This window comes from Neomonachus schauinslandi, chromosome 13 (assembly GCF_002201575.2).
Source record: "Neomonachus schauinslandi chromosome 13, ASM220157v2, whole genome shotgun sequence".
NCBI classification, from domain to species: domain Eukaryota; kingdom Metazoa; phylum Chordata; class Mammalia; order Carnivora; family Phocidae; genus Neomonachus; species Neomonachus schauinslandi.
Genome location: NC_058415.1, coordinates 87,502,101 through 87,528,360, shown reverse-complemented (window position 1 = coordinate 87,528,360; position 26,260 = coordinate 87,502,101). Strand labels below are relative to the sequence as shown.

At 40.0% G+C, this 26,260-nt stretch overlaps 1 protein-coding gene across 2 annotated transcripts in view; it reads left to right on the top strand.

Moving 5' to 3' along the window:
- The window catches only part of FNBP1 (formin binding protein 1), a 135,889-nt gene that overhangs the window by 86,529 nt on the left and 23,100 nt on the right, over window positions 1–26,260 (top strand). For both annotated transcript variants that reach the window (XM_021691795.2, XM_044920807.1), the window contains exons 7-10: window positions 17,804–17,932; window positions 19,051–19,197; window positions 24,831–25,028; window positions 25,968–26,150. In XM_021691795.2, coding sequence (XP_021547470.2) covers window positions 17,804–17,932; window positions 19,051–19,197; window positions 24,831–25,028; window positions 25,968–26,150 — 657 coding nt within the window. The remainder of the gene's footprint in view (window positions 1–17,803; window positions 17,933–19,050; window positions 19,198–24,830; window positions 25,029–25,967; window positions 26,151–26,260) is intronic.

Below are 26,260 nucleotides of genomic sequence, written 5' to 3'. Positions count from 1 at the left end.
ATTTGGGTGTGATGATACAGGTGATGTGAACTATATGTGCATGCATCTTCTGAACTACTTAGGATCTGAGTTTGAGCCTGATTTTCTTCTTCTTCTTCTTCTTCTTCTTCTTCTTCTTTTTTAAATTAAATGCCCCACACTTATTCATAAGCACTTTGTTCAAATCATCTGAATCTGCCCAAGTCCATGTGGAGCATCAGTAGACTTGCTTTGTGTTCAGCATCAGTGTGTAGCCAGATACTTAGTAATTTGCTTACAAGAGGGTTTGTGTTGTCCTTGAGGCACCCAGTTTAACTAAAAATAAATATATGTTTGTAAAATAGACATAAGAAAAACTGGTAGTTTTATCTCTGGGCAAGTGAATAGATTTGGATGTTGTGAGGATGCCATGTTCCTCAGAGGAATGATGAGGGAAGGAAATAGCTCAATGGAATGGATTTTATTGGTGATGAAACTCAAGGAAGTATGCAGTCTCTTTTCCTTTGCCAAATGCAGCTGTTGGAAGGTTTTGAACTTGAAGACTTAACATGAGTCCTAGTGACTAGGAATTAGGTGATTTGGACTTGCAGAAGAACCAATATATGTTAGACTAGGTCATCCTGTGGCTCATGATCCATGTGCTTATGTTGAAAGTAAAACCAGACCCTTTCTTCCTCCCTTTTAATGAGGTGGAAAATATAGTCCTTACCATCTGTTTTGTAATAATGAGAAGTCAAAGGACTGCAAGGGAACATGGAAAAATCAAACAATATATGTCTTACTCAAATACAGGATTCTCTTGTAAAATAATGAGGATAAGGCGAAAGTATTTTATGCTGTTTACCTCCCCCCATCCCAGGCCCTCCTCAGACATGATCACTCTTGCCACTTGATATGTGTCCTTCTAGAATGTTTAAGATAGTTTTTTTATTGGGGCACCTTGCTGGCTCATTCAGTAGAGCATGCAAGTCTTGATCTCAGGGTCATGAGTTCAAGCCCCACATTGGGCACAGAGCTTACTTTAAAAAAAAGTTTTTTATTGAGGTGAATTTACATACAACAAGGTGGCCACATCGTAAGTGGACTGCTCAATGAGTTTTCACACATATGTGAAATCATGTGCCACCACCTAACATAGGGGACATTTCTAGAACCCCAACAGGCTCCCTTGAACACTCCCCCGCTCCAAAGGTAACTATTATTCTGACCTCTATGATATGTTAGTTTAGCATGCTTCTGTATTTCATACAAATTATTCAACACATATTCTTCTGTCTGGCTTCTCTGACTCAATATTATGTTTGTGAGATTCATATTTTTGTTGCATATGGTGCATATTTTTTCTTGTTTATGTTGCCCACTTGTGATTGCCATGTGGCATTCCATGTGTGGATATACCACAATCTGTTTATCCTTTCTTGTGTTTGTGGGCAATTTGGATTGCTTCCATACTGAGGCTAAATTAAGGAAAAATCTACCATGAACATATTTATATGTGGCTGCCGGTGGACATCATCTCTCACTTTTCTTGGGTATATACTTGGGTGTGGCATCCTGGGTCGTAGGTGTGTACCTGGCTCTGGCATGATGTGCCGCCACCAGACTTGGCCAGCACACAGTCGGTGCCTGACAAGGTAGCTGTACCAATGGACACTCCTCTAGGGGTTGCTTCTCATCCTCACCAACAATAGGTGTTTATCAGTCTTTTTATTTCAGCCTTTTGGATGAGTGCGGAGTGAAATCTTGTAATGGTCTTAATTTGTGCTTGCATTTTCTGGATAAAGGATGATGTTGAGCATTTTTTGAACCATGTGAATAACCTGTCTTGTAAAGTGACCAAATCTTTTGCTCATTTTAATTTTTTTTTTTTAAAGATTTTTTTATTTATTTATCTGAGACAGAGAGAATGAGAGAGACAGAGAGCACACGAGACGGGGGAGGGTCAGAGGGAGAAGCAGACTCCCTGCCGAGCAGGGAGCCCGATGCGGGACTCGATCCAGGGACTCCAGGATCATGACCTGAGCCGAAGGCAGTCGCTTAACCAACTGAGCCACCCAGGCGCCCTCTTTTGCTCATTTTAAAAATAGATTTTCAGGGCACCTGGATGGCTCAGTTGGTTAAGTGTCTGCATTCAGCTCAGGTCATGATCCCAGGGTCCTGGCATCAAGCCCCACATCAGGCTCCCTGCTCAGCGGGAGTCTGCTTCTCCCTCTCCCTCTGCCCCTCTCCACCCTGCTCATGCTCTCTCTCAGATAAATAAATAAAACCTTAAAATAAATAAATAAAAATAGATTTCCTTCTTTTCGGTGTAGAGGTATTCTTTATGAATGTGTATATGTATGTGTTTATACATATGTTCATAGGTATGTATATAATTATACAGTATATTTTTATGTCTCACTTCTTTTGATGAACACAACTTACCAATTTTAGTAAAGTCCAATTTACCAGTATATATTTTTTAAAAGATTGGTACCCTTTGTTTTCTGTTTAAAATATCTTTGGGGCGCCTGGGTGGCTCAGTCGTTAAGCTTCTGCCTGCGGGTCAGGTCATGATCCCAGGGTCCTGGGATTGAGCCCCACATCAGGCTCCCTGCTCAGCGGGAGGCCTGCTTCTCCCTCTCCTACTCCCCCTGCTTGTGTTCCCTCTCTCACTGTCTCTCTCTCTCTGTCAAATAAATAAATAAAATCTTTTAAAAAAAAATATCTTTACTTACCTCAGTAAAGCCTTTTGGTATGCCTTTAATTGTTAGGTGGGTGATGCTTTATCTTACAATTTTCATCATTGCTATCAAAATATTGTTGTATAATGGAAAAGCCTAGACAACCAGAATATTATTGTTTCCAAGTCACACATTTTTAAGGCTCATGCTTAGTTGCACAGAGAGACCGTCTCTCACTGTCCCCATCTCTCAGAAGCCCGGCGCCATCAGAACGGACTTGGTGCCAAAGGACCGTTGTTCCTTGACACTCTGAGCAATTAAACTCTTCATCTAGTCTCCCTTTTTTTTTTTGCAGGTTTAGAGCATAGTGTGTAGACAAATGGGCAACTGATTACTTTTTAATGGAGTCAGTATTTCAACCTTTATGTAGTTTGGAGATTTCTTTGGAAGAATCAGAATTTTAAGTAACTATTCGTTTATTTTATAAAAATGTTTCTACTAATTCTTTTCTTGCACTTTGCTTCTGCTTGGTACAGCTTTTTACCCAACTAAATCCTGAACTTGTCTATTTCTGTTTAAACATGGAGTTACCCTATACCTATTTTTGTTTTTTTTTTTTTAATTTCAGGGAATTCTAATGGAATCATGACTTCATGGTCTCAGTCTCATTTTCAAAAAACATGTAACGGGTTGAAGAATTCCTAAGTTGCAAAGTGTTCATGTTCACCGTTCATTCCCTGACCCATTAGCCACACTGACTGTGTGCTGGCCAAGCCTGGTGGCGGCACATAATCACACATTCCATGACTTTAAGGAGCTTGCCTTTCAGTTTCTTCCTGGTACTCAACTCTCTTTGTTGTGAATTTTCCCGTTTGCCCTCTAACCAACTCTTCAATGGCATTTTGGTGACAAAGCCTTTATAGTCAGGTTTTATCTGTCACTCTGCTTTGGAAGAATTACATGCCAGACAAACTTGGGTGAGGAGCAGTGCCTAATCTCTGCATTCTGATAGAGCCGCAGCTGGTTAATGTGGTGTTGGGATGAAAAAGGAAAAGGTTATCAAAATGAATGGAATGTGAACTAATATTTCTGAACAGAGAGAACAGTGTTTTCTAAATGCATGCATTACACGGAGTTCACCCATGTCAGGCAATGAATAATTCCCTTTCTCTAATTCGCCCTTGCCTTGTGACTGCTGGCTCTTACATAATTTCTAAATGCAAAATAGGATATTGTTTAATAAAAACTGCAGTTAGTGGTTACAAGTAGCAACAGTAATTGTTAGTGAGTTCCAGTTATGTTTTTAAACTCTGGTGTCAGTTTCTCCTTCCTAGAGGTCCAGTTTCATTTATCTTGTATGAATCTTTTACTGAAGTTTATAGGCAGTTGTTTGCCATGAAACAGTTAACATGGCTTCTTTATTCAAATTCATTGCAATTCTGAATATTGGCTAACCAGAGGAATTCTCTATAGGATGGGAGAAGTTTCCTTACCCAGCTTACTCGTGAGTGTTATATAACCTGATTTGAGGAAATGTTTTAAAAGTTAAATTAAATTCAAATCCCGACCATCAGCACTCGGAAGAGCGGGTCAGTTTCTCGGGGAGTTTGCATTTCCATTTCTGTGTAATATTATGGCTTCTAAATTACGTGGCTGTGAACGTTCTTTGCTTTTTAAATTCTACAGAGATGTCCCTATTGTGAGGTAGATTAGGAACTTCTGAGCCACTTATGAATGAAGGTAGAATTGTAAGGAGTATGTGATAAAACTTCATGTTTCTGATTATAATAAAATACACGGCTCTTTTTTATATCATATGTTACATAATAGAATATTTTAAAGGGAAAAATAAAATAATAATCTATGCTAATTTTACATAAGAATGAAGGAATTTACTTTGAATGATTATCAGTTTGATAATTATCTCAGTAAAATAAATGAAATGTAGCAGTTGAGGAAGGTTTCTTTAGTTGGAAGCCGTGCTGAGGACTCCGTAAGCACTGACAGGGTAGGCTTACTTCTATTCTAACTGAAGCCAGCTGAATAGCAGAGTGTTAAATTTTTTTACCATTTGGGGAAACAGCCTCTTGCAAGATGACTACTTTAGTCATTGTACGTATAAGGAATTGTACTATTAAATTTTTTCACTGCCCTTGCTCTAACTATGAGGTTTGACATCTTTATTGAACATGGTAATATCTTGAGTGCTTTTCCCAAATTTGTTTCATATCAAATGTCTGACTGGTTACCTGAAGGAATTGTTCACTGTAACAATTTAGAAAACAACCAAAAAATTTTTTTGAAAGAGGAAGTGGTTAGTCTGAACGCAGGAAATACATTTTGCAACTGCAGCTTGATCTTTTTTGGTTTAAAATGCTTTTTTATTTACGATGAGAGAAAAATGTGTACAATTTAAAAGAGACTCTCAAAAATGGATATTGTTGCTATAAGTGGATCAATGTTCAAATCAAAGATTCTAGAGAAAACACTTTTGTTATTCTCTTGTTTATGTCTCTATCTGTAGAGTTTATATTCTGTGTATTTTTTCTCTCAGTATGCCTGTATTAAATGAACATCCTGAATGGTTTTGGTTGTTTCTATTCTTAATATTTGTCCTGGGTAGTAATGGATATGTTTTCCTCTTTTGACACTTCACATGGGAAATGGAATTTAATGGAAATTTTCTCCAATTATTAGATGTGGAATAAATGTATTTATATTTGGAAACAGGACATAACTTTGATCTGTGTCATAAGTGAACATTAGTAGGATGAGTTTTGTGTTTTTTTAAAGGCTGTGACATTCCATGTTAGTTTTACCATTAAAAATGAATTTGGGGGGGGCACCTGGCTGGCTCAGTTGGTAGAGCATGCAACTCTTGATCTCCAGGTCATGAGTTTGAGTCCCATGTTCAGTGTAGAGATTACTAAAAATAAATAAATAAATAAACTTTTAAAAAATGCATTTGTGATAGGAATGTTGAAACATGCAATTATTTACTACAGTTAAGTGTTCCACACAAAAGTATTCAAGTTGCATTCAGCTCCAAGTTTTAGTTCATTTGCTACCAATTGCTACTATCTCTATATTGTAAACCTTAATTTTCATTTACTTATTTCTGAAGTAAGTGGTTTTTATACTAAAAAAATGGAGTTTGGTTAAATAAACATCCAAAAAGAAACAAGGAAGTCAAAATGTCAAAATCTCAAGAATATCAGGAATGTTGGGGGTGGAGGTGTTACCAAAAGTGAATTTATATAGAGATGAAATACTTCTGGGGCGCCTGGGTGGCTCAGTCGTTAAGCATCTGCCTTTGGCTCAGGTCATGATCCCAGGGTCCTGGGATCGAGCCCCGCATCAGGCTCCCCGCTCTGCGGGAAGCCTGCTTCTCCCTCTCCCTCTCCCCCTGCTTGTGTTCCATCTCACTGTGTCTCTCTCTGTCAAATAAATAAAATCTTTAAAAAAAAAAAAAAGAAAAATACTTCTGAAAACCTCTTCAATGAAATAGTTCCAGTATGCATTATTTATTTACATTAAAATGTTGACATGAGAATCTGCCTTAGCCTTGTTTTAGTGTTCCTAAAAGCATAACCATTGACAAACTCCAAGTTAATCTGCAACATAGTAATGGAACCCAGTAAGACATTCTCATACCCCAGACCTGATGATTAAGATGACTTAAATAAAAATAATATGAATCTAAATACATATATTATATATGAACATATGAATATGCATACAAAATAAAAATGAATTAAATTCATAAAAATGATATTCACTTATTGATGTGTGTATGTGAGAGTGTGTGTAGCGTCAGACACTTGGCACTCACTGTTCTAAAGGCTTTCTTATGGCAACTCAATAAAATTATTTTATTTTATTTTATTCTGTTTTATTTGGGAGGTTGGGTAGGGGCAGAGGGAGAGGCAGAGAATCCCAGGCAGGCTCCATGCCCAGTTCAGAGCCCGACTCAGGGCTCAATCTCACAACCTTGAGATCCCAACCTGAGCTGAAATCAAGAGTTGGATGCTTAACTGACTGAGCCACCCAGGTGCCCTATCATTTAATAAAATATTTTAATTTTCACGGATAATGAATGGCCTGCTTGGCCAAGAGCTCGTTCTTAATCTTCCTACTACATAGAAGTGGGTTTGGATCTTGTTTCTACCACTCACTAATGGTATGGCATGAGGCAGCTTGCTTCATCTCTGAGCGTGTTTCCTAGTCTATGAAATAAGGATAATATTGTGCACCACAAGGGCTTGTTGTGAGGTTTAAGTGGAATGTGATACACATAAAGGAGAGGCCTGTTTTTGGACCGCAGTTAATTGGTCAACACTGTTGTCATCATCTGTATTTTGCCTGTTTGTGTCCTTCTCTTTTGATTACTTCTGGCTCCTTCCTCCTGCGTCTTGCTCCTTTGACCTACTGTGAATCAGTTGATATTTTGAACATTCTAGGCATGTAGGCATTCCACAAGAATATTTTATTGAACAAATAATGCATAGCTTCAATAGGATTACAATAGGTACCTTTCATGAGGGCTCTTGTTAGCCAATAATGATGAAATGGAGAGACAAGGAAAACTTGAGTCCATTGGAGAATAAGATAGAGTATCATGTTATATGCCAAACTGCATAAGATAATTAGAACAATAGCAGTTTGAAAAAAAATGGTTTATGAGATACATCGTATGTAAAATCACCCGACCCTCTGAGCAGCAAATACTGGGAGTTCAAAGTCGTTCATGGATTCTGCATCTGTAAAAGCTCTATGCAGATTACAGGTTGTTGAGATAGGCCTGAGGACAGAATTGGGGCGTGAAGATGAACGATGTGTAGAAATGGAAAAGATGGAGCAGACGGAGAGCAACTGAGTGGAAAGAACCCCATCCAGGGCTCTGTGGGAAACATGCTACCGATGTTGACCTGCCTGGTGGGACAGGGGGCTAAGCAGGATCTCCTGGAGAGATGAAATGAGAACAGATTATGACAGATATTAAAAGAAAAGCCAAATGGCAGAATGAACATGACCCTGATGAAATGGTATCGAACCTCCTTCTCAAAAAACTCACACTGGAGGGCGCCTGGGTGGCTCAGTTGGTTAAGCGACTGCCTTCGGCTCAGGTCATGATCCTGGAGTCCCGGGATCGAGTCCCGCATTGGGCTCCCTGCTCGGCAGGGAGTCTGCTTCTCCCTCTGACCCTCCTCCCTCTCATGCTCTCTGTCTCTCATTCTCTCTCTCTCAAATAAATAAATAAAATCTTTAAAAAAAAAAAAAAACTCACACTGGAAAAGTGCTTTATATTTTCTAAAAGGCTTTTAACCCCTCTAGAATTCTTTTGGATAAAAAGGGTAAGGCTATAAGCTCTTGAATTATCATTAGCCTTAAGTGGCTACTAGATCATGTTAAATGAGCTCTTTACTGTTAACCGCTGTAGACATATAAGGCAGGGTCAGTGTTGTTACTTCTTACATATGATTCCTCTCTGGGTTACATTTCTTCCTTCCTGGATGATAGGTTGTTTTACTTTTTTTTCCATGAGGGTTTGTGAGCAGTAAGTTCATTATTTGTCTGAAATGTCTTTATTTTGCCTTCCCTCGAGTGTGATAGTTTAACCAGGTGTAAAATTCTCAGCTGACGTTTATTTTCTCTCAACACATTTTGAAATATCATCCCATTGTCTTTTATCATTGATCGTTCCTCTTGGGAAGTTGGCTGTCTACTTAATTGTATTCCTTTGTAGATATTTGACTTTCCTTCCCTGGTTGTTAAGACCTTATCTTTGTCTTTGGTGAAACACTATGATGTTTCAAAGTATACACTTTTTTATTTCTAATTTTCCTGCTTGGGGCTCAAATGGGAGTTTGTTCCTTTTGTAAATGTAGGAAAAGCTTTCAGGTGTTAACTCTTCAAATGTTGCCTGTGTTTCATTCTCTCAAATTATTGGTTCTGGGACTCACAGTAATTGTGTGTGAAACTTATTTTATTCCAGGTGCCTCCTAACTTCGTTTTCATTCCTTCCCTTTCTTTATCTCTATATATTACATTTTGTGTAACTTTCTTAGCTACTTCATGAATTCTCTTCAGTTATTCTATTATTTAACTCACGTATTAAAATTTCAGTGACTGTATTTTTTATTTCTAGACATTCCATTTGGTTCTTTCTCAGATATGCTTCATCTTTATAATGTCTTATTATTTTCTTGTGAGTTCTATTGCTTCTTTTATTTCTTTAATTATTTTAAATATTCTTGTTTTCCCACTCTCTCTCTCAAATAAATAAATAAATAAATAAAATAAGTAAAATAAGGTATTAAAAAGGGGGGGCACCTGGGAGGCTCAGTCTGTTAAGTGTCTGCCTTTGGCTCAGGTCATGACCCAGGGTGCTGGGATCAAGCCCCACATTGGGCTCCCCAATCAGCGGGAAGTGTGCTTCTCCCTGTCCCTCTGCCCCTCCCCCATGCTCTTGCTCTCAAATAAAGTATTTACATATTCTTGTTTTATATTTTCTTCCAAATTGTTCTTTTAGCTTAAATTCTTATGGTGATAATTTTTCTATTGTATCACCTCTCACGGTAGTTTATTCCCTTGTGCATTTATGATTATTATTGTCTTTTTCATATGAGTGTGTCTTCAATAGGGATGGTTTTTTCTCTGAGAATCTCATAAAAGCAGGATTATGTGAAACCCAGTAAGATTTTTTATTGGTTTCTTCCAGACAACCTGGGACTGCTTTTTATGTTAATTACTTGGGTCGGGAATTCTTGTACCATCTGTATAATACATACAAGTTTAAGATTTTGTTTGTCAGAGGACGCACTTCCTCTACTCCACCCCATAGCCTGAGACCTTAACAAGCTTCCTTGCTGTCTTGTCTGGTCACTAGAGAAGTTTTGTTAGGTGTCACCCAGCTTAAAGAAAAACAGAGAAAAATGAACATTGAGATTAAAATAAAGGGCCTGTGGTCTTATGTCTTGAACTCATTGATGAGATATGCTGAATACCACATGGAAGATTTTTAGTATTAAACCCTACTGATTAAACATCTGCTGTGACTTGGGTACTCAGGGTGAATAGCTGCTAACGTACCACCAAAAACACATCAGATCTCTTCAGAACAGGAAGCCTGTATTTCTTTTCTTTCCTTCGGGAATGTAACATGACTATTTTTTTTTTCCTCTTCTGAGGAATGTATCTTTTCTAGAACAGCATTCCATATTTTTGTTCTTCACAGTAGCACCACAGCCATAGAGAATGATCGTTTGGGCATTAACTTTCTAGAATCTAGGCTGTCATTTTCAGCTGTATGTATCTGAAACCTTATGAGTGTCATATTCTGGGGTGAAGTTATTAAGGTGAGAGGGAGAAGAGAAAGAGGTAATCCATTTCTACCCTGCCACAACTGAAAACTCAAGTCTCTTGCCAATGACAGTGCATTAGAAACCAGGGAAGAGAAGGGAGCCAAGTCTTGGAGACCATGATTTATATTTTACCAAGATCTCTGAGCTCATACCAAATTTTTCATGAGCCTACCCTGGAGCGCTGCCAACCTCAAAATGAACAATATCAGCATTGGCTTCTCTTTTAGCAGAAATGGTCACTCACCTTGAATAAATAGATATTTCAAATTCTACTTTTCAAAGAAGGCAACCAGGGTATAGCGGAACAGAAGGCCTTTTCTTAAAACTGTTTAGCAAGTGAATGGCCCATGTGGGATTGAGATGCTGGTCTCATTTGCTATCTTCCCGTGTACTCTCCTTCTGTTTCAGTGACTGTGCACCAAAGTAACCTACAATACTGGGGCTAGAAGTTGTAACACTGTTGGGGAAAAAAAAAAAAAATCAGGAAATTGCTGAAATATTTCAAGCATATTTCTTTGGTTAACTTATTTTGAAGTTTTTCTCTGTTTTGTATTTTAGCTGCCTTTATAATTTATCAAAGACAGACTCATTGTTTTGGCAAGTCCCAGGCCTGGAAGGCTCCAACAAAAACTCCCAGCACTCCATCTGAATAGGAATTTTTAAATGCATTCTTAGTCTTGAATTTAAAAATGTATTCTAGATGCAACAGTTTGCTGGGAAATTTAAACAATGCCATTTATCATATAACAACATTGCTCCAGACAGAGAACTTTTTCATCTCTTCCTTTGCTAGTATCCCTTCTACTACATTATCTTTTTAGAGCTCTTTCTTTCTTTTTCTTTTTTTTGGGGGGGGTGGATCTCAAAGGCAAGCCATACCTCTTCAGCTTTTAAGTTTCTGGAATTCAGCATTAGAATTTGTTTCTTTAATCTTTTTGGCAAAATAGAATATTCCTTAATCACTCGTATAAGAAGTGATCACTATTAATGTCCTATTTTTACAATAATCGAATTATGCTGTGAATACTGTTTTGGAAACTTAAAAAATATTTTTTTAAATCACATACAGCTTTCATTTTCCCTAGCCATTAAATACTCTTCTACAATTTTTTTTTATAGGCTACACCTTAGGCCATCAAGGTTATGAGATATCTTTAACCAATGACATTACTGGGCATTTGCTTCAAATTATTGTCTATTATAAATAATATTGTGATGGATATATTCTGTGAACATTTAAAATGATTTCATTAGCAGGGCGCCTGGCTTTTGGCTCAGTCAGTGGAATTGTGCAACTCTTGATCTTGGGGTTTGTGAGTTCGAGCCCCACATTGGGTGTGGAGAGGACTTAAAAAGTAAATAAACGTAAAAATGAATGAATGAATAAAATGATTTCATGAGGATGAATTCCCAGAAATAGAATTGCTGAGTCAAGGACTCGGGGAGATGAGCTTTACTGACCAATCCTAGAGAAATCCAGTATACCAACTAGAGTTTTCAGGGATTCTCCACCAGTTGCTGTGTGGTTTTTGTTTTTGTTTTTGTTTTTGTTTTAAGATTTTATTTATTTATTTACCAGAGAGAGAGAGAGCACAAGCAGGGGGAGCGGCAGGCAGAGGGAGAAGCAGACTCCCTGCTGAGCAAGGAGCCCCATGTGGGACTCGACCCCAGGACCCTGGGATCATGACCTGAGCCGAAAGCAGACGGTTAACCGACTGAGCCACCGAGGCGTCCCCACCAGTTGCTGTTTTTATGGATCTCAAAAGTACCTAAAAAATAGGTCGGAGTATTCAGTGGCCTGTCCTCCCTCATATGCTGCCAAGGCATGCGTGTTTCTCATTAACCCGGCCGTGTCCAAAGGAAGGGTGCGCTGTTGGTCGGAGCTCCTTGCCACTCTGAGAATCACCAAGTTTGCCAGCTGTCGATTGGGGATCATTGTAACGTGCTGGTGTCATTCGGTGGCATCACTGCAGCTGTGCTTCTGGAACTTCCCACTGACTTGCCCCAGGCTGCCTTATCTGCTCTCGGTTTTCACAGATCACAAATTAAGGACTCCAGGTTGTCACATTCCCAGTGATCATCAGACAGAGGAATGAGCAGGCACTTTGACTTTCTAAACCACCCATTTCTGTAAATGGGAATTATTTACAGCGAGCAAATTTTTGTAATCGGGTGAAAAAAGAACTAAAGGTGGAGAGAAGCCAGATAACCCAGGTTATTAAATTTTATAAGTTTAATTTTATCCACCATATATTTTTTTAAGTCATCTCTACCTCCCTCGGTGTGGGGCTTGAACTCACAAACCCCGAGATCAAGAGTCACATGCTCTACTGACTAAACCAGCCAGGCTCCCCAGTTTTATCCACAATATTGAGTCAGTGGCTCAGATGATTTGAAGGAGGGTGAATTTGGAGCCAAGAGACCCACTGGATCCTTGCTGTGCCTCCAGCCCAGGCTGCTAACCCTTCTGGATCCCGGTGATGGCAGTCAAGCTCTGGAGCTGCCCCAAGTCTCCAGCTATTGGATAATAATTATGGGCAGCCTGGCAGTGGTGCAAAATCATGAATTCCGAATAAAATCTCGATTTAGCCCCCTTTTCCATCCAGCCTAAAATACAGTTGGTTTCTTTTTATGATAATGATGAAATAAAACATCGAAAGTACAGCTGCCCGGGAGAACCTTTACTGTCGTTTGAGCTACCAGTGGTAACTGTAAATTATTCCTCACTGCTGTCCCCAGATTTTTGGGAGCAAAGGATGGGCCTTTTAAATTTGTTCTATTACATGCTTTTAACAAAGGAAAAAAATGGCTTTCCAAAACCTCTGAACACTGCTGCAGTAAATGGTTTATCACTTAAGGAACAGCAGTGTATATAAAAATGTGGGAGGTCTGAGGCCATGTTCAAAAAATTAATAAATCTCATTATTTATTTACAGTAAATATATAAATGGAACCAGTGCATATTTGCCCATTTTTGTGAAAAGGTCAAAAGCCATGAGCAGCCCTGAGAAAAGACCTAAGTGTATAATTTCTTAAGCAAATCGACCATGTGCCCCACGTGAAAGCAAACATGTTTCTTAGTACGCCTTATATTCTCTGCTCATGACAGCTGAGACTGAGCCAGCAGTGTTGTTTTCTTCCTTAATATCTGAAATATTAAGGGGAAAAAATAACACTGAACTGAACAGGAAGTCGCAGCACATTTTGGCCAATGCTAATAGTCTAAATTTAAGTAACTAAATGGATTACAGTATTTTTATCTTTAAACCCATTAGGATTTAGAAGCATTGGGCTGCAGTTCAGTTTCTAAATTATTGTTTTCTTTATTTAGAAACTGCAGCTCTGACCTTTTGGGCAAACCAGCTTTACTTCCATAGGACATTTAGAGGGGGCGTGTAAAAAGCCAGTGAAGTCATACTCAAGAGGTACATACATAGGCCTGTTTGGATTTATTTGGGGAGATTCCCAAGGGTTTGTCAAAGAAATTCTAAAGTTTAAATTCAGCCTTTCTGATTGACAGTGAAAGTGGTCTAGATCTTATTCAAAGATGTCTGTGATTTACAGCCTCAGGCGATTGTGGTCATTCTGGAATTTTAAAAATATTTTCTCTAAATTCTATAACTGACTCATTAAAAAAAAAAATCTTCTGAACTTCTCCCTGCCCTACAAGATGCAGTGTTTTGTATTCTTAGAATGATAACTTTAATTGCAAGCAAGATACAAGCTTATGGTGTGGCTTGGGAAGGAAGTACCTCTTGAAGATAATAGTCACTATTTTTAGACTGACTTAAACAGAGAGGAGAAAGAATGATCTTTATGATCTTCATTTAGCCTTAGACTAGGAGATGCACTCTCTAAAATATCTAGTTACTTACTGGTTACTTCGGATAAGTTTTCAAAAGCACTTTTAAAGATATTTTTAAAAATGTATTTGTAATGAGTAACTGACTCAATGCTAGTTTTAGAGAAAGATTCCTTCTAATTCCATTGCAAAATAAACATAACAGCTTACTAAACAAAAATAGATTTTCCATAGTAAAACTTATTCAGAACAATGGCACATTCCTGGGCCCGGGATTCAAAAGTGGGTATTAATTCAAAGCAGCTGGATGCTGGGATTGAGAACAAGACTGTCCTGTCTTCCTGCCTCAGCCCTGCAGAATTTGATGTGTGACAATATTTTACTGCTTTTAAGTGCTTCTCTATCCTATTAGTGAGCGAGAGGGGGTGGAGGGAGAGAGAGACTGTAGGAAAATTCCTACAAAGACTATATAGGAATACATACACTTTGCAACCTTATGTCCACGTTTTTGCATTCAAGAAAAACTCCCAGAGAGATCATGCTTCTTTAACATAAAAGGTAGACCCATTCCCTCTGATTGTCTGATTTGTTTTCTTCTACTCAACTAACTTTCCAGGGCTGGAGTTTTATACCTTTTTCCTGATTTCAGCTTCTTCCACAGTTCCTATCTAGTGGTCCCTAGTTATGTTTTGGGATCACTGTAGATAAAATTTGTAAAGGGCATCGTGAAACTATTATGAGTTAGTATGCTAACGAAAGCAATTATATAATCCAAGTGAACACATTATTGTTAGAGATTTAGGGGAACTGAGAGGAGAGGATCATTGCCACTTCCAACCAGATGGTAGTGGGGTACTCCAGCAGGGCGCCCCAGTTCTCATGAGTAAAACATTTCATGGTTAGTATGATGGGTTTATTGTCAGGAAGCTTGTATCCGCTCGTGGGGGGTGTGTGTGTGTGTACATGTCCATATGCACATACCTACACATGCATAATGATGACATTCAGCTCTCTGTTTCAGAGTTGAAGCTATTTTAAAAACTCACCAAGTTCGAATAATTTCTCCATAATAAATAAGGGGACTCCATCTTGTTACTTGTTACTTTTATTTACAAAGGAGATGAGGAAACAACCCCCCTCACCTTGAATTTTGGTAAGACTGTTTCTGAGGAAGGTTTGTAAATGAAATAGAGAATTTTTTAGAAATTTGAGGTCTACCTGGGAGTTTCCTTGGTTTTTTTTTTCATATTCATAACAAAGTGATACAGGATAAAACTCTAAGTAATTGAAAGAGTTAAAAGGTTTTTTGTGTTGGAAACATTAGACGAACAGATGGTATGCGTGTAGGTGGGAAAGCTATTATTTAAACAGAGGAGGGCTAGTGTATACTGGAAGGGCATAGATTTTTGAGGGTAGCTGGGGACTTAACATTGTGGGGGCCAGATTAATATATTTACTAGTGGACACGGTGGAAGCGGAAGCCAGAGCATATGGTCAGGAAGGGAGTTAACAGGCTGCCGACAAAGAGGAAGAATATGGCCGTTGAAGTAACCAAGGGGAGATGAGAAGTGGATAAAAATGGTTTTGAGATCCCTAAGGGCCTTGAGAACCTAAAAGAACCTCAGGTGATAAGGAAATCAGTTTGGCAATATTTATATTGTTAACCTTTGTCTGAAAAGTGTTCGAGAAGAGAATGAAGGAGGCAGCTCTGAATGACCACGCTGGGCTTTCACCAACACGCTGATAAGTGAAATGTGTCAAGGAAGTGAAAATCAGGTAAAGCCTCCAAGTCACAGAGGCAGGAAACCATAAAGAACACCAAGATGCGGAAAATCTGGTAGTAGATGCTAGATGATCAAACAGAAAGTGGGGCACTGACTTTACTTTTGAACGCGTCCATGTTCTTTTTTGTCCGTTTAAAAAACGAGTGGGTTTAGTAAAACAAAACAAAAAACACACAAAGAAACAGAAAGTTCCCGTAGTTATATTGGAACAAGGTCCTTTTCCTGTTGTGTTTTTGGCTCGGTCTGGTAACTGGCCAAGTCACCTGCTGGCCAAGCCACTCTTCATCTGACAGGGGGTGGTTTTTGCCCTGCGTGAACTTCAAACTGTGTTTGAGATTCATGAGGTCATATTTCTCAAGACATCTCCAAAGTGCTAGATGAATCCAAGGTGGGATCTCCAGCGTAACCATCAGTGGTATTTGTGGATGACTTCAGAGTTTACAGGCATTCTTGTTCAAGCTTTAAAATCAATTCTGGGGGCACCTGGGTGGCTCAGTTGGTTAAGCGACTGCCTTCGGCTCAGGTCACGATCCTGGAGTCCCGGGATTGAGTCCCACATCGGGCTCCCTGCTCAGCGGGGGGTCTGCTTCTCCCTCTGACCCTCTTCCCTCTTGTGCTCTCTGTCTCTCAGTGTCTCTCTCAAATAAATAAAGAAAATCTTTTAAAAATTAAAAAAATAAAAATAAAATAAAATCAATTCTGCAGGGGCACCTGGCTGGCTTGGTCACTGGAGCATGTGACTCTTGATCTCGGGGTCATGAGTTCAAGCCCCACATTGGGTGTGGAGCCTACTTAATTAAAAAAAATAATAAAATAAAATCAATTCTGCGCCCTTTCGTGTGGGTGTGTGATTAATCAAAATATGAATTAGAAGAGAGAAACAAATGTATGAATTTTGTTATTGATTATTTAGGAGAAGATCAATGCAGGAAAACACAAGATAGCACATACTCATATACAAACAAAAAACACAAAGAGGGCGCCATATTTACCACTTCTTTTTTTTTTTTTTTAAAGATTTTATTTATTTATTTGACAGAGAGATAGAGAGCACAAGTAGGCAGAGAGGCAGGCAGAGGGAGAGGGAGAAGCAGGCTCTTCGCTGAGCAGGGAGCCCGACATGGGGCTCGATCCCAGGACCCTGGGATCATGACCTGAGCCGAAGGCAGACGCTTAATGACTGAGCCACCCAGGCGTCCCAAATATTTACTACTTTTTTAAACTGTATACTAAAAGTAAACATCTGGATGCCTCCCTGGCTCATTCGTGGAGCATGCGACTCTTGATCACTGGGTTCAAGCCCCATGTTGAGTGTAGAGATTACTTAAAAAAATAAAAATAGGAATGCCTGGATGGTTCAGTTGTTTAAGCATCTGCCTTTGGCTCAGGTCATGATCCCAGTTCTGCATTGGGCTCCCTGCTCAGCAGGGAGCCTGCTTCTCCCTCTGCCTGCTTCTCCCACGGCTTGTGCTCTCTCTCTCTCAGATAAATAAATAAATAACATCTTTTTAAAAAATAATAAGTAAAAATAATAATAAACATCATGGAAGTGTTAGAAAGGTCCATATAGATCAGGGTTCCTATGCCTTTGTAATTCATGAACTCCATTGAGAATTGGATAAAAAAGTTTATGGATTGGGGTGCCTGGGTGGCTCAGTTGGTTAAATGTCTGCCTTCAGCTCAGGTCATGATCTCAGGGTCCTGGGATCAAGCCCCGCATGAGGCTCTCCGCTCAGCAGGGAGCCTGCTTCTCCCTCTCCCTCTATGCTCTCGCTCTCTTTCAAATAAATAAATAAAATCTTAAAAAAATTGTATGGATTCCTCCATCCCCTCCTTAAGAAAAAAAAAACTATATATATTATATAAAATATGTGTACTATTATAAAAATATATGAGCATAGATTCCCACAGGGGCCATCTAGGTAACATAAATATGTGAATTGGGCCAAGTGCAGACAATAAAGAATAGGGACACTTGTGTCAAACTAGAAAGTAATGCCAAGTTAAGACAATAGAGAATGGTAGGGTTTGTGAAAAACTAGGATGCACCATCCTTACCTAAACTAAATTCAAATTCTAAACAATTTCTAGAAAATAACACCTGCAAAATATAACACATTTGAGGTAAATTTGACTGCAAACCCCTGCGGTTTGCAGTTCTAGGCTCTTATTATATCTAAACATGGGGGTACTCTCATTTTTTGTCCCCAGGCGCGACAGCAAGCTCAAGTACGTCACCAAATGGCAGAGGACAGCAAAGCAGATTACTCATCAATTCTCCAGAAATTCAACCACGAGCAGCACGAATATTACCATACTCACATCCCCAACATATTTCAGGTAAGTAATTCAGGCTTCTCAGATTGGCTTTGCCTTTAGAGACACACGGCTTTGGAATCATGATTGCTGGGCTTATACTGAGTATTTAATACATTAATTCTAAATTTCCTCAAACTGAAGTCACTTTTGAAAGCATCAAGGGAGCACCTGGGTGGCTCAGTCAGTTAAGCACTTGACTCTTGATCTCAGGGTCATGAGTTCAAGCCCTGTGTTGGGCTCTGCTCTGGGCATGGAGCCTACTTTAAAAAAAAGGGTATATATATATATATATATATATATATATATATATATATATATATATCAAGCATTGACTGGCAATAAGATGAAATATAATATTAATCTCAAGGTTAATCAGTGACCTTTGCAGATGTCCTCAGTTTGCACCTGCAGCCTTTCTTTGCTAGTCTTAGAAGTACAATTCTTAGATTAGCACCCTCTTTGCTAAAAGGACCATTCAGATTATAAAATGCCAACTTAATTTTAGGAGTCCCTAGCAGAATTCATACGGTTGTAGAATTTGAACAAATGACAGTCCTTTTCTTTGGATTGTTTTTCTTTTGGCTACTTTAGGTTGTGAGAAATGGCATGAGAAAAGTTGTAGACATGTTCTCCCACTTTGGGAATCTTCTACAACTTGTAAACTGGGGTCCAGTTGTAGAAAAAATAACAAGTATCTGCTTCTTCATGTCTACACACACAGGAAACAAGAGCCTCCAGCTTGTAGACGGAAGATACACAGTTACCTCTCAGCCTGTGTTGGGTTGAGACCATTAACCACACCAGGCTTTTGGTAGAGTGAAATACCCGATCAAAGGCGGAGGAGAGGTTTGAAATGTATCACCAAATGGTGTCAATGATAAAAGCACTTGAGCTTGGGGTTCTCACTGAAATTGGGATGGAATCCTATAAAGTATACATTTGGACAGCCTAACAACTCATAAAATATGTGTACAGCTGGTGAAGATGGAGGCAATAATGATAATGATCATGTAGCTCTAACCCTACCAATTGTCCTATTTCCGTCCCAGACTATTTGTTCGAGGTAACAATGCCGCTGAAAACAACTTCCGTGAGTCATAGTGGACCAAATTAATTTCATACAAAATCTAATGTTGCAGAAAATACAGGAGATGGAGGAAAGGAGGATAGTGCGAATCGGGGACTCGATGAAGACCTATGCAGAGGTGGACCGGCAGGTGATCCCGATCATTGGGAAATGCTTGGATGAAATAGTAAAGGCAGCCAACTCCATCGATCAGAAGAATGTAAGTATTGTAGTTTGGACTTAATTTACAACAAAGGACTCCTGGTTCCATTATTTCTTTGCCGCCGTCCACAGTGACCTCACTGAGTCATCTCGAGATGGGTAGTTGCTTCCAGTGCTCACGAGTACTTTGCAGCAGTGGTAACACCACTTCTGAGTGTTCTGTTCAACTCTCAGTGTTTTGAATTTAGCTCTCAAATTTCTTTTCCAGAAAACACAGATAAGTCTGAGACATTGCAGAATTAAATTGTTTTCCTGTCAGTTGGCTGAGTAACTCCCCACACCGGGATCTGGTTCTTTAGGTCACTGTTGACATTTTGCAGGCCAGATAATTCTTTATTCTAGGGCACAATCGTCTGTCTGAGAACACTACTCAGGGCCAATGTCATTCATTTGGATTACTTTCCTAGAAACCTATTTCCCTCAACAAAAATATCAACTAGGACACCAGCAGGGTTTTACAAACATCTATTATTTTGCAAAACCAAATATTTAACAAAAAGCGATGTCGTAAGTATTCTTTGTCATAAGAGCGTCTTAAAATGAGTCTAGGCAAGGGACCAAAGTGGTCTTTCCTGTATGAACATATCTTACATATAGATTCTTCATTGCTGTAAGGACATTTTAGGTGTATTAACATATTTAAGGCCATCTGTGTAAGAAAATTGTTATCAACCCAATGTGCAGAAACACTTCCAAATGTGTTAACTAATAAGTGTTTGTAGGAAGAACGGTTCCAGTAGCAGGCATATTTTTTTTGATTTTAGGATTCCTTGATCTCTATTTTATTAACATCTATTCACCTGGAGCCTCCTTCTTCAGTGATTTCAGCTAACTTTTTTGAGGAAAATTACTAATGCTTATTGTGTTTCCCCCCACAAAACTACATTATGCCAAGAAGTAGGTGCAGGTGATCAAACCATCCTTTCCTTACAATGAACATGTCTTTATTTGACGGTTTTATCTCCTTTAAGCATCTCCAAAGAGAGACAGTCCTTTTGCTGAACACATGTCTTGGTTGAGACACATGTGACTGGTCATGCATCCATGTAGTCCAGTTTCCTGTTTTCTTACCACCATTACCTCATTGATTTTGGACATCTCTGCATCCTCCGTTTCAAAGTCTTTTTTTTTTTATTTCTTTTTTAAAAATAAAGATTTTTCTTTATTTATTTGAGAGCGAGAAAGCACGAGCAGGGGGAGGGGCAGAGGGAGAAGTAGGCTCCCTACTGAGCAGGGAACCCAACTTGGGGCTCTATCCCAGGACCCTGGAATCCTGACCTGAGCTGAAGGCAGATGCTTCACTGACTGAGCCACCCAGACACCCCTTGGACAAAGTCTTTTGGTGGTTCATAGATGCCTGGCTCATGGAGGGAGATCAAGAAATAGTCTTGGTGAGGCTTTCTCTCATCACCCTATTTAAAATGTCAACAGTCACCAATGACTGTGGAGAGCGGTCTTTTAAAGGGAAATAATAATAGTGAGGTTTATAAGGTAAGCCTTCACCTCTGTTGAATCTTGACTTTTTTCCTTAGCCTCATTGACTTCTGGCATTGATTAAAATCTGAAACAAGCCTGATTTTAATTTCTTATATTAGAAGCTTGGAAATGTCTTTTTCCTTGAAACTTCCCAATTTTACAAGATCATGTCTGAATGATGGTTTCCCTTGAACAGTTTTACCTGGGAAGTTGTGAGCACCCTAGATTTATAGGATATTTCTCCCATTATGGGAGCCTTGTTTTCCCATTTTATCACTGATCATTCTTTTTCACCTACGACTTTTATGTTGCTAAACACAAGGGTCTTTTCTAAGTCTTCATTCAAGTTCTTTTTTTTGTTGTTTTAAAGATTTTATTTTATTTATTTGGCAGAGAGAGAGCAGGAGAGCACAAGCAGTGGGAGCGGCAGAGGGAGAGGGAAAAACAGGCCCCCTGTCGAGCAGGGAGCCTGATGCATGGCTCGATCCCAGGACCCTGGGATCATGACTTGAGCCAAAGGCAGTCGCTTAATACCACCCAGGTGCCCCTTCATTCAAGTTCTTATTCAAGAATTTGAACTCTTAGCAGCACCAGCCCCCACTTGACCACCCTCCTATCTTCACTTGATTCCCAGGAAACCATACTGTGATGGCTTTTCTCCTCACTGACTCAGTCTCCTTTGCTTGTTCTTGTTTTCCTTCTTCTTACCATTTAACTTGGGAGTACCCCTGGGCTTTGATCTTGGACCTGTGTACTCTCCGCATTCGCTCCTTAGAGTGATCCGTAGACTCTTGGAGCATTAAGTCCCATCTCAGCTCTGAATCACACAGGTTACATTCCCAGCCTGGACCTGTCCCCTCCGTGGCAGGTTCATACACTCAGCTGCCAAGTGGCTTCTCCACTTGGATGTCTACTACGTTCCTCAAGCTTAGCGTATCCAAAACGGAGCTCCCGATCTGTCTTGCCAAACCTGCACCTCCTTTAGTCTTCATTCTCTCCGTCATGGCATTTTCATCCTTCCGGTTGCATAGATCTTGGAGTCATCTTTGATACCCTCTTCTTCTGACACCTGCATCAGTGTGTCAGCCAATCCTGTTGGCTTTACTTCCAAAATACATTCAGGATCCACACAGCTCTCACCACCTCTATTGTTACCCTCCTGATCCAAGATCTCCATCCAGTTGGATTGTGCAGGAAGAGCCTGGATTCCTGCAGGAGATGTCTAATGTCTCCCCACCTTTGCTCCCCACCCCATTCTTAACACAGAGACCAGAGATGTTCTTTTACAGTAAGTCAGGTCACGTGTCTCCTCTGCTCAGAGCCCTCTGTGGGCTTCTGTCATACAGGAAAAGTCAAAGCCACTGTGGCCTCAAAGTCCTAAACTATCTGGAACACCCTCCCTCCCCATTTATCTGTCTGACGTCACCTATTCTGTATTCTCCCCAGTGCTGTAGCCACAATGGCCTGCCTACTATTCCTAAACAACTCGCAAGTATGCTCCTACTGTGCTGTTCCCTTTGCCTGGAATATTCTCCCCATAGATATCTGCCTGGCTCACTCCCTCAGCCTCCTTCAGGGGTTTACCTGAATGAATGTTTCATTTTGCTCTTTTTTTGAGAATTCAAGGGTCAAATATTTCTTAATCCATACAGATCATCTTTCCTGGCACATTCCCTTCCTCTTTCCGAACATCCTTGCTCTGTTCTTGTGGTGCATCTCAAGTTTATCTTCTCTTGCAGATTCGGCTCCTAGCAAAGTTAGTTGTAGTCTTGCTGCTTTGATCTTTGCTATTTTTATTCTAGTTTTCCTTTGATCACACATGCTCTTTATCTCCGCCTCTTCGTGTTTTCATTTTGAGAAACACTGATGGTAATTTTATGAAATGGTTCCCTGAACATTTACTGAACACCTACTTCCTTCCATGCATGGCATGCTCACCACGACCCGCCGAGGAGAACCTCGAATTCAGAGAGGTTGCAGCCCTGCCCAGGGCTATATAGTGAATGTGTCCATCTGGTTTCAAACCCAGGTTCTTCCCTTAAGGCCCCCCCCACACACACCTTGTCCTTTTTATTTCTAAAGCAAGCACTGTTTCTGGCACATGTTTGAATCCACTCACTCACTTGCTGACTCACAAGTGCCAGGCACAGCTCTGAAGACAGAGACGGACAGTAACAAAATAAATGAGAACCTTATTTAGAGTGTTAAAACAGGATGAGCATTTGGGGGAAAATGAGGTAGGAAAGGATGCTAGGAAGTGCCTGAGGGGGTGGGGCTGGCTATTACACCAAGAAGTTACATTTGTGCAAAGACTTGAAAGAGGTGATTGAATAATTATTTAAATGGGATAGGAGGACAGAAAGCTCCCAGCTCTGTTAGCCCCCCCTCCAACAAACTGGATGTCCCCTCTCCCCCTTAAAGCAGTCTCAGAATCACATGATTACTTAGAAGTTCAAACTGGTTTATTTATGTATGGTTAATTTCCATTTATATCAAATGACTGTGTTTTCATTAGAGCACATCAGTGAGTCACTGGCACACCTGGGCTTGTAGATCTGCATCTGCTCGCGTACGTTTAACTGCATGTAACAAGAATAGTAGTGTCTTACACAAGGCCATTTGTTTTTCCTCTCACATAAAAAAATGTCTGCAGGCAGAGGGTCCAGCCCTGGCATGGACAGATGGTCTGTAAGTTCTCAGGGACTTAGGCTCCTCCTAGTTCACAGCTTTTGATGATGTGACCTTCAAACTCAGTATGGCTTCTGGAGCTCCAGCCATCACATCCAAATTCCAGAAAGCAGAATATAGAGAAGGACCCATGCCATCCCTTTAAAGAGTCTTCCTAAAATTACACACCATCCTGTCTACATCTCAGAGATCTCAGAGGTCAAAACTTAGGTGGCCACTTCCTGCTGCTCAGAAGGCTGGGGAATGAAGCCTTTAGGTGGGTGGCAAGGTGCCCAACTTAAAATCAGGGTTCCTATTGCTAAGAAGGGAAGGTAGTTGGCTGTTGGAAGATAATCAGCAGTCTGTGGCCCATCTACAAAGTAAGTAGTAGCTAAAATAGCTATGACATACCAAAATGTGGACTTATATTAAGAATTGAGATCTTTCCAGGGATGCCTGGGTGGCTTAGTTGGTTAAGCGTCTGCCTTCGGCTCAGGTCATGATCCCAGGGTTCTGGGATCGAGCCCCGTATCAGGCTGCCTGCTCAGCGGGCAGCCTGCTTCTCCCTCTCCTGCTCCCCCTGCTTGTGCTCTCTCTCTCTCTCTCTGACAAATAAATAAAATCTTTAAAAAAAAAAAAAATTGAAATCTTTCCAGATTGTCTTCTCTAGTGTTTTTTTTTAAGTCAGATGATCATTGACTTCAAATGTTACTATGAATCACATGTGCTTTTGTAATACTTTATGTATACATCTATCTATCTATGACATCATGATTGTGATCGCCTCACACATTTGTCTGCACCACCCGACCCCGAGAAAGATGTAGCACCCAAAGTTCCTAGCAGGGTGCACACCCTAGAGTAGGTGTTCAGTTCATTGATTTATTCAGCATTTATTGCACACAGTTCTCACTGGGCACCATCTAGGTCTAGGGATACAGTAGAGGAAAAACAGATGAGAGCTTTGCATGTGAGTGGGGGAGGGTCTATGAACAAATGCATCCATAAGGAAAAATCATGCAATGAATTAATATCCCTGAACCATAATGAACCAAAGAAGTGAGAGAGATTATCTACTCTTTGCTTTGACTTTCTGTATGCTAAACTACCTTAAGAACTCCTGGTGAGAACCAGACTTCTGTATTACTGTATTTTTCAAGGGAAGTGCATAACAGTAGCCCATTTTTTTCTGCTTTTAGCAAAGTCCTTCTTACTTAATATTTGATTCTCCAGCTGCGGAAAAATGGTTATTGAGAATATCTTTCCATCTCAGCTAGGCGTATAGCTTTTCGAATAGTGCTTATTCTTTCTAATGATAAAAATATTACTAGAAAAAATCTGTTATTAATCAATATAGATAAAATTCTATAGATAACTATAGAGATACAATTCTTTACGATAGCATCTGTATGAAGCGATCAAAATTCGTTGTGTCGAAAGTATTTGCACGTGTTTGAATGCATTCGTGTTTGATGGGTGTAATTTCAGGATTCCCAGCTGGTAATAGAAGCTTATAAGTCCGGGTTTGAGCCTCCCGGGGACATTGAATTTGAGGATTACACTCAGCCGATGAAACGCACTGTGTCAGATAACAGCCTTTCGAATTCCCGAGGAGAAGGCAAACCAGAGCTCAAGTTTGGTGGCAAATCCAAAGGAAAGTTATGGCCCTTCATCAAAAAAAATAAGGTACTGATGGTTGGACCAGTGTGAAATGAGTTTTATCAAGTGTGGAGATTTTGACTTTCTCTGTTAGTCTTAAAAAACAAAACAAAACAAAACTTAAGAATGTAAGCCTGTAGTTCACAGAATGCAAAAAAAGAGCTAGAATGCTATTTTATTTTAAACCATGATTTCTCTTTGGTGGTGGTCCCTTTGCCATGGCCATTTGTCTTATTTCAGATGCATTGCCACCTGACTCGTGTCACCCACACTAACACTGACCTCTACTGACCTCTCGGCCATTCCCCATCATGCCTTTCACTGCTAAGTCCGCTAGCCACCTGGTCCCCTCGGCTGGGAGAGAGGGCACTGCGCAGGATTTCTCTCTAACAATTTATCAGCAGCTCTGATTGAAATTGTTTCCACGGGTTAATAGTTTTGTTTTTGAATTCATGTTAACATGTACCTCCATGAACATTGTGCGTTTTCTTTTGGTAGCGTGGTACATAGGTGCATGACAGTGTTAACCTGGGCGTCACATTACTGTGCTCTGCTGAGAATAACTGCATATTTAATTTTTCAAAGACTGTCTTGCTGTTTTGACAACCTTGGCATCTAAGGTCCTTTACGTTCTCTCATCAAGCTCTGGTGGTTTAGATGGTTTAGAACTCTTTACCCTTCTGGCCTTAACTGGTTTAGCGTAACTAATCAGAAATGTATTTTGCATGCGAGAGTCTGCATGAGCTTCTTGTCAGAGATTTCTTGCTCTTCTTCCATTGCTTTACTTACTAAAACCTCCACTTTTTGTCATATTCTACATGTTTTCTTTTGGACCATGGCCTAAATATTTAATCGTTTGTGTTTTACTTGCTTTGGATTTCAAATATTATTTGATGCTTATTTTTGTTTTGTGTCTTATCTTCTTGTTTCTGATTTTACTCTGTCACTGCTCCATCTTACATGTAGCTTATGTCCCTTTTAACATCCCCCCATCAGCCTCCCCCTCCTCCCCCTGCCTCTGCCTCACCCTCTGCTGTTCCCAACGGCCCCCAGTCTCCCAAGCAGCAAAAGGAACCCCTCTCCCATCGCTTCAACGAGTTCATGACCTCCAAACCCAAAATCCACTGCTTCAGGAGCCTAAAGCGTGGGGTAAGTTCTGCTCTGGAATCCCGTCTCTCTCGTGCGCTCTGAGTGCATGTGTCGTTCTGCATGACTTATTTTGTTTGTGAATGAATCCATTGTGTTTTTCCATAACACGA